We start from the raw sequence: 7,488 nt of genomic DNA on the forward strand, positions 1-7,488 counted from the left end.
CGACTTGTCAGGCGGCTGAGTTTTCTGACGAGTCGCCCCAGTGTGAACCGGCTCTAAAGTGATAGCTTTTTATCTTAGAACGGACTTGGACTAAACATGGCGAGAGAGTTACACACTACAAAAAAACCTACGTTAGATCTACCGGTAACGGTATTTCTACGAGCCTTCCAGGACGGCACACCAGAGAGATAAGGGCTCCTCCCACAGGAAACACAATCAATTGACAAGTTTGTTATAAGTTTCCACCCCTCCCCTTGCTCCTCAGTATTTAATAAAGTAATCTTGAACTGGTTCACAAGGGGCACCCCATCGGTACTTACCATTTAGCATATAGCTTACCTTTCTTCACATAGGGCGGGTAGTAGGCCTGCCGTCCTGGAAGGCTCGTAGAAATACCGTTACCGGTAGATCTAACGTAGGTTTTCTCCTACGCCTTCCAGGACGGCACACCAGAGAGGATATAAAAGGACCTCAGGCCTACCTCAGGGTGGGACCACAGCTTGGAGGACCTTCCGACCGAAAGCCAGGTCTTGCTGTGACAACAATTCTACACGGTAGTGTTTCAGGAAGGTGTGATGACTTGACCAGGTAGCCGCACTACGGATCTGGTCCCAGGAGGCACCTGCTCTCTCCGCCCAAGATGTCGCCAGAGATCTGGTTGAATGAGCTTTGATATTAAGTGGAGCTGGTTCTCCTGCACACTGATAAGCCTCTGCAATAGCTTCTCTAATCCATTTTGAGACTGATGGCCTTGAGGCCTGTAATCCCTTCCTGACTCCACCATAAAGGATTAGGAGATGGTTAGATTTCCTGAAACTTTTAGTTCTCTCTAAATATATAAGAAGACATCTTCTTACGTCCAAACAGTGAAACTTAAACTCCTTCTCGTTCTTTGGTTCTGAACAAAAGGACGGCAATATCATTTCTTGCGTCCTGTTGAGTAAGGATGCTACTTTAGGTAGGTATAAGGGATCTGCCCTAAGAGTGACCCTGTCTGGTTGCACCCTAAGAAAGGGCTCTTTCATGGACAGAGCTTGCAGATCTCCCACCCTCCTGGCTGTAGTAATAGCCAACAAAAAAGCTAATTTTAACGTAAGGAACCTAAGGGAAACTTTCTCTAAAGGTTCAAAAGGGGGCATAGATAATGACTCTAATACCCTAGTAAGGTCCCATGGTGGACAGAAGCTTTTAAGGACGGGGGACATTCTTTCCCTAGCTAGTAAGAACCTCTTAACTAGGTCGTCCTTCGCTAATCTTTTATCCAGGTACACAGAGAGGGCAGCTACCTGTACTCGCAGGGTGCTAACCTTAAGCCCAGCGTCTGCTCCATCCTGGAGAAAATCCAGGATAACCGGAACCGACTGGGAAGACTTTTGTCTTTTTCTACTCCAGGTCTGGAAAGTTTTCCATATCTTTAAGTAGATCTTTCTGGTGACCGGCTTTCTACTTGTAAGGAGAGTATCAATCACCTTTTCTGAACAACCTTTTTGTTTCAGAATCTGGCGCTCACTAACCAGGCTGTTAGCTGAAAGAACTCTGGTCTCGGGTGAAACACTGGACCTTGTCTGAGAAGATCTGTCCTGGCTGGGAGTCTCAGAGGCTCTGCTACTGACATGAACCTCAGATTCGCAAACCATGTCCTCCTTGGCCACCATGGGGCAATAAGGAGGACCTGACCGGGGGACTTGCTGACTTTCTGGAGTACCCGCGGAATTAGCGCCAGGGGTGGGAAGGCGTAGGCCATTCTGAAGCGCCAGTTCTGGGACAGCGCGTCCAGGCCCTCGGAATCCCGTTCTACGGAGGCTGAGAAGTACCTGTTCACTTTCCTGTTCTTCCGGTTCGCGAACAGGTCTATGTCTGGTTCGCCAAACTGAAGAACTAGGGCCTGAAAGACCTCGGGACTCAATTCCCATTCCCCCTGTCTTAATTGTTGGCGACTGAGGAAGTCCGCTTCTATGTTGTCTGTCCCCTTTATATGTATGGCTGAGATGGAGGTGACATTTTTCTCTGCCCAACCCAGAATTTCCATGGTTAGTTCCAATAGGGGACCGGATCTGGTACCGCCTTGGTGATTCAGGTAGGCCACTACTGTAGCGTTGTCTGAACTCACCTGGACCTCCCTGTCTGTGACATCTTGTTGGAAGGCCCTCAGGGCTTCTCCTACTGCTCTGAGTTCCCTGGTATTGGAAGATTGATGAGCCAGGAGGTAGCACCATCTTCCTTGGGCTTTTTTCCCCCCCATGTGGGCACCCCCCCCCCATGTGCTGGCATCCGTAGTCAATTTTACCGGATCCCATTGTGCCCAAGGTCGACCTTCCCTTAGGTTTTGGTGACTGGTCCACCACTCTAGGGATGACAGGACCTGAGGGGTGAGTAAAATCTCCTGATCCAGGGATTCCTTCTTCTTGTCCCAAGAGGACAGAAAGAAAAAATGGAGTATCCTTGCATGTAATTGGGACCAGACTACTGCTGGTATGGATGCCGACATTAAGCCTAGGACTCTCATAACTGACCTCCTGGGAAGTCTGGGGAATCTCACCAGATTCTCTGCTGCTGACGCTAATTTTTTTATTTTTTCTTCTGGCAGGAAAAGCGTCTGAAGCCTGGAGTCTATAGTGTAGCCCAGAATTTTTTTTACCTGCTCTGGTATGAGGGAGGATTTCTCTAAATTGATAATCCAGCCTAGGCTTTCTAAAAACTCCATCACCCTGTTGGTATCCCTCTGAACCTGTGACTCTGTCTGACCGGAGATCAGTAGATCGTCCAGGTATGGTATAAGGCATATCCCTTGAAGATGTAGGAAGGCTACTGCCTCTGCCAGTATCTTTGTAAAGATTCTGGGGCTGGAGGTTAGGCCGAAGGGTAGCGCCCTGAACTGCCAATGAAAGATTTCCTCCCCTACCACCACCGCAAACATTTAAAAAGGCCTGATGGTCCACGTGAATTGGCACGTGCAAATAGGCGTCTTTCAGGTCTATGGTTGTCATGTAGGTTTCCTTCATGAGGTTCTTTCTTACTGAGTAAATACTCTCCATGGAAAACTTCTTCTGTTCTAAGAATCCGTTTAGTTTTTTCAGGTTTACTATCAGGCGGAATTTTCCTGATGGTTTCCGAACCAAAAACACGTGGGAATAGAACCCCCGGTATTGCTGTTCCACTGGCACTGGTGTTATTACTAGTTGCTCTGCCAATTCCTGAACCCCTTCCAAGAGGGCCCTTCTTTTTAGGGTATCCTTGGGGAGCTGCGTGAGGGTGATCATAGGGGGGGGAAAGGTGACAAATTCCAGGCGGAACCCATCCCTTATAAGCTTGTGTATGTAGGGACTGTCTGAAATATTTTCCCACTGTTGTACAAACTGGGACAGCCTCCCCCCTACCTTGACCTTGGCGTCACTTGGTCTGTTTAGCCTCAGCCTTGGCGGAGGGAAAGAGCAAGTTATTCTTTTTGTTCCCTTTGCCATAAAACCAGCGCCTATTGGGTTCTCTTTTATACTTCTGCTTGTTCTGCCCCTGGGGGCCTCGAAAAGTCTTCTTAAACCCATCTTTCTTAGGTTTCACAGGGAATTTCTTTCCCTTTTCTGAAGACCTAGCTAGGACATCATCCAATCCTTGGCCAAACAGAAGTGAACCCTGGAAAGGGAGTCCACACAGTTTTCCCTTTGATGTGACATCCAGTGGCGTTGCTAGGGGGGTGCGGGGGGTGCGGGCCGCACCGGGTGACACCCACTAGAGGGGTGACACCATCCCAATTTAAAAAAAAAAAAAAAAAAAAAAATTTTTTTTTTTTTTTTTTTTTTTAGCTGACATGACCAGAGGTGCAGGTGGCTGTGTAATGTAAAAGGGGTGCAGTGATGCAGGGTGTTGTGTAACATAAAAGGGTCCAGAGGTGCAGGGGGCTATGAGATGTAAAGGGGGCCAGTGATGCAGGGTGCTGTGTAATGTAAAGGGGGCCAGTGATGCAGGGTGCTGTGTAATGTAAAGTGGTGCAGAGGGCTGTGTAGTGTAAAAGGGTCCAGAGGTGCAGGGGGCTATGTGATGTAAAGGGGTGCAGAGGTGCAGGCGGCTGTGTAATGTAAAAGGGGTGCAGTGATGCAGGGTGCTGTGTAATGTAAAGGGGTCCAGTGATGCAGGGTGCTGTGTAATGTAAAAGGGGTCCAGTGATGCAGGGTGCTGTGTAATGTAAAAGGGATGCAGTGATGCAGGGTGCTGTGTAATGTAAAGGGGTCCAGAGGTGCAGGTGGCTGTGTAATGTAAAAGGGTCCAGAGGTGCAGGGTGCTGTGTAATGTAAAGGGGTGCAGAGGGCTGTGTAGTGTAAAAGGGTCCAGAGGTGCAGAGGGCTATGTGATGTAAAGGGGTGCAGAGGTGCAGGCGGCTGTGTAATGTAAAAGGGGTGCAGTGATGCAGGGTGCTGTGTAATGTAAAGGGGTCCAGTGATGCAGGGTGCTGTGTAATGTAAAAGGGGTGCAGTGATGCAGGGTGCTGTGTAATGTAAAGGGGTCCACAGGTGCAGGTGGCTTTGTAATGTAAAAGGGTCCAGAGGTGCAGGGTGCTGTGTAATGTAAAGGGGTGCAGAGGGCTGTGTAGTGTAAAAGGGTCCAGAGGTGAAGGGGGCTGTGAGATGTAAAGGGGTCCAGTGATACAGGGTGCTGTGTAATGTAAAGGGGTCCAGTGATGCAGGGTGCTGTGTAATGTAAAAGGGGTCCAGTGATGCAGGGTGCTGTGTAATGTAAAAGGGGTGGAGTGATGCAGGGTGCTGTGTAATGTAAAGGGGTCCAGTGATGCAGGGGCTGTGTAATGTAAAGGGGTGCAGTGATGCAGGGGGCTGTGTAATGTAAAGGGGTCCAGTGATGCAGGGGCTGTGTAATGTAAATGGGTCCAGTGATGCAGGGGCTGTGTAATGTAAAGGGGTCCAGTGATGCAGGGGGCTGTGTAATGTAAAGGGGTCCAGTGATGCAGGGGGCTGTGTAATGTAAAGGGGTGCAGGGTACTGTGCAATGTAAAGGGGTCCAGAGGTGCAGTTGTGAAGAGGGGGTACACAGTAGTAACAAAAAGATATTGAAGGATGCAGAGGTATGCAGGGGGCACAGTGGGGTGTTTTTACCTTTTTAACGTGGGGGGGTGCCAGATATTGGATCCGCCCCGGGTGCCAAATGCTCTAGGTACGCCCCTGGTGACATCCCCATCCCAGGCCTTAACCCAGATAGCTCGCCTGGACGAGTTAATCAAGGCCGCTGTTTTGGCTGAAGCTTTAGCAGTTTCCAAAGCGGCATCTGCCAAGTATGCGACAGCTTTTCCTATCAAAGATAGAGACCCCAAGATTTCCTCTGACTCTGTAAACTGGCCGAGGTGTTCTGCCAGTTTCTCTACCCATAGGTCTGCATTCCTGGCTACACAGGTCGCAGCTAATGCTGGGGCCATAGAAGCTGTGTTAGCCTCCCATGCTTTTCTTAGGAGTGATTCGGCCCTACGATCCATTAGATCTTTAATACTGCCAGCATCTTCAAATGAGAGGTCTGACTGTTTAGTGACCTGAGACAGGGCCGCATCCAGTTTTGGAAGTTTAAAGAAAGCTTCCCCAACTGATTGGGTGAACGGGTACTTCCGTTTCCAGGTTTTCTGAGTGGTCAGTCTCCTTTCTGGATATTTCCATTCTTGTAGGATTATTTCTTTTAGAGATTGGTGGAGAGGGAAGACTCTATCCTGTGTTTCACTGAGCCCCCTATACACCTTATCCTGTGCAGAGGTCGTTTTAGGAACCTCTGGAATCTCTTCAGTGGCATAGATTGCCTGAAGGAGACTGTCCACATCCTCTGCTGAGAAGAGGAATCTTTTCAATTTTCCTTCTTCCTGAGACATGACTGAGTCTCTATCCTCCTCACCCTCTGAGCTATGTCTAGTGACCTGGCTCATGACCTCACTTTCCTCTTCCTCCTGATCATGAGAAAAGACCTGGGAGGATAGGAAAGGGGTACTGGGTCCTGCAACTAGCCTTCCCTGAGAAATCAAAGTCTCTCTAGGGACCGGTTCCTCTGTGCTAGGGCCTGTGGCTGCTTGTGTAGCCGTCTCCCTGAAAGCTCTAACCGTGGCCAACATTTCAGACTGCATTGACAAGAGAAAATCTTTCATCATGGCAGCTGCCTCCTTCCCAGCCAACTGGTTAATACACTTGTGGCAGAAGGGTTTGGTATAGGATTTTGGGAGCTTATCTTTACAGTTTCCACATTTTTTAGAGGAACTACCACTAGCAGATGCTGAGGATTGAGCAGAGGCCCCCTGGGTTTCACCGGGAGATTCTGTTAGAGAGGGAACATAATAAAAACAACCATGTTATTTCTTCCCACTTCAGAGCTGCAGGCTGTACTAGGGAGAAAAGAGAGAGAGAACGAGGAAGGCAGCCGTTACCAGCTGCATCCTGCGACTCAGGAACTCTCACTCTCCCCTTTTCTCCCTTTCCAGGAGGGACTGTACTCACCGACCCCCGATCTGGATTTGGTAGCCGCAGCGCTAGTCTTCCCTTCCTCTTCCATCATGAGGAGGTTGACTGGGTCCTTGGCTTGCCGGTACCTGTTGCAGGGTTTATCCACCGCCGACCCCACCGCTCCACGCTGCCCTCCACGCCGAAGCGTCACTTCCGGGTTGCCGTGTAGGGAACGCCCACTCTCCGGTGACGCGCTTCCTGTACCTCCGAACGAGGTCTGGAGCGCAATGCTCCTCTGCAAACCCCCCCAGGAAGAAGAGATTAGCAGCGTGGCGGATTTTTGTGCAGAGGGACGATGGCTTTTTCACCACAGCTCAGAGCGTCCATGCCTGTCTTTGTGGCGACCTGTGAGCGACCGAAGCCAACAGGTCAGTTCAGCTCTCCCCGGCCTCCCTGAACCTGCCTCAACAGGGGTACCCTTCGACCTCACCGTCTCCAGGTAATATAAAACAACAAACGTGCCGCTGTGTTCGGGAGAAACACAATCAAAATACTGAGGAGCAAGGGGAGGGGTGGAAACTTATAACAAACTTGTCAATTGATTGTGTTTCCTGTGGGAGGAGCCCTTATCTCTCTGGTGTGCCGTCCTGGAAGGCGTAGGAGAAAACAATATATACTGAAGTCACCTGTTCTCCTATTCACATCTGTGTAACAGAGGAGAGAGAGCGATATTTAAAACACAAAGTGAGCTGATGTTTTCAGCTAAGAATAAGACATGAATTCAAACATTTGTTTTGGACAGAGTGGAGATGGATTAGAGCCCCTGTCAGTTTTCATTGCTGTCTGTGCCCCTGTAAAGGAGATTCACCCGCTCGATTAGTCCAGTTTACCATTTTAAGTGAAAAAGTAAAAAGAAAACCACAATTTTTGGGTTGTCCCCAGAAAAGTAAAAGATGGGAATCTTCCAATGGGAAAACTAGTTTTAGTGAGCTGGGGGTCCCAAAAAAATTCATTCGATTTGCAGAGATATACTCTCACTTCCTGTTTGGCTATGGGACATAAGTGAAGG

General features: G+C 49.1%; 1 protein-coding gene across 1 annotated transcript; it reads right to left on the bottom strand.

Moving 5' to 3' along the window:
- Positions 1-2,938: 2,938 nt before the first annotated feature.
- On the bottom strand, positions 2,939-6,318 carry LOC120945538 (lamina-associated polypeptide 2-like). The gene is made up of 2 exons (XM_040359752.1): positions 5,177-6,318; positions 2,939-3,669 (listed from the first exon to the last, which is right to left on the bottom strand). Exons 1-2 carry the CDS (start codon positions 6,128-6,130, stop codon positions 3,391-3,393), a joined length of 1,233 nt encoding a protein of 410 aa, XP_040215686.1. The 5' UTR covers positions 6,131-6,318; the 3' UTR covers positions 2,939-3,390.
- Between the last annotated feature and the right edge of the window lie 1,170 nt (positions 6,319-7,488).

The sequence above is a fragment of the Rana temporaria genome, chromosome 7, assembly GCF_905171775.1.
Source record: "Rana temporaria chromosome 7, aRanTem1.1, whole genome shotgun sequence".
NCBI classification, from domain to species: Eukaryota; Metazoa; Chordata; class Amphibia; order Anura; family Ranidae; genus Rana; species Rana temporaria.

Coding starts and splice junctions, on each gene's coding strand:
- LOC120945538 (XM_040359752.1), bottom strand. CDS start 6,130: ATGATGAAAGATTTTCTCTTGTCAATGCAGTCTGAAATGTTGGCCACG. Junction 3,670..5,176: donor TTAAGGCCTGGGATGGGGAT/GTCACCAGGGGC, acceptor ACGCCACTGGAT/GTCACATCAAAGGGAAAACT.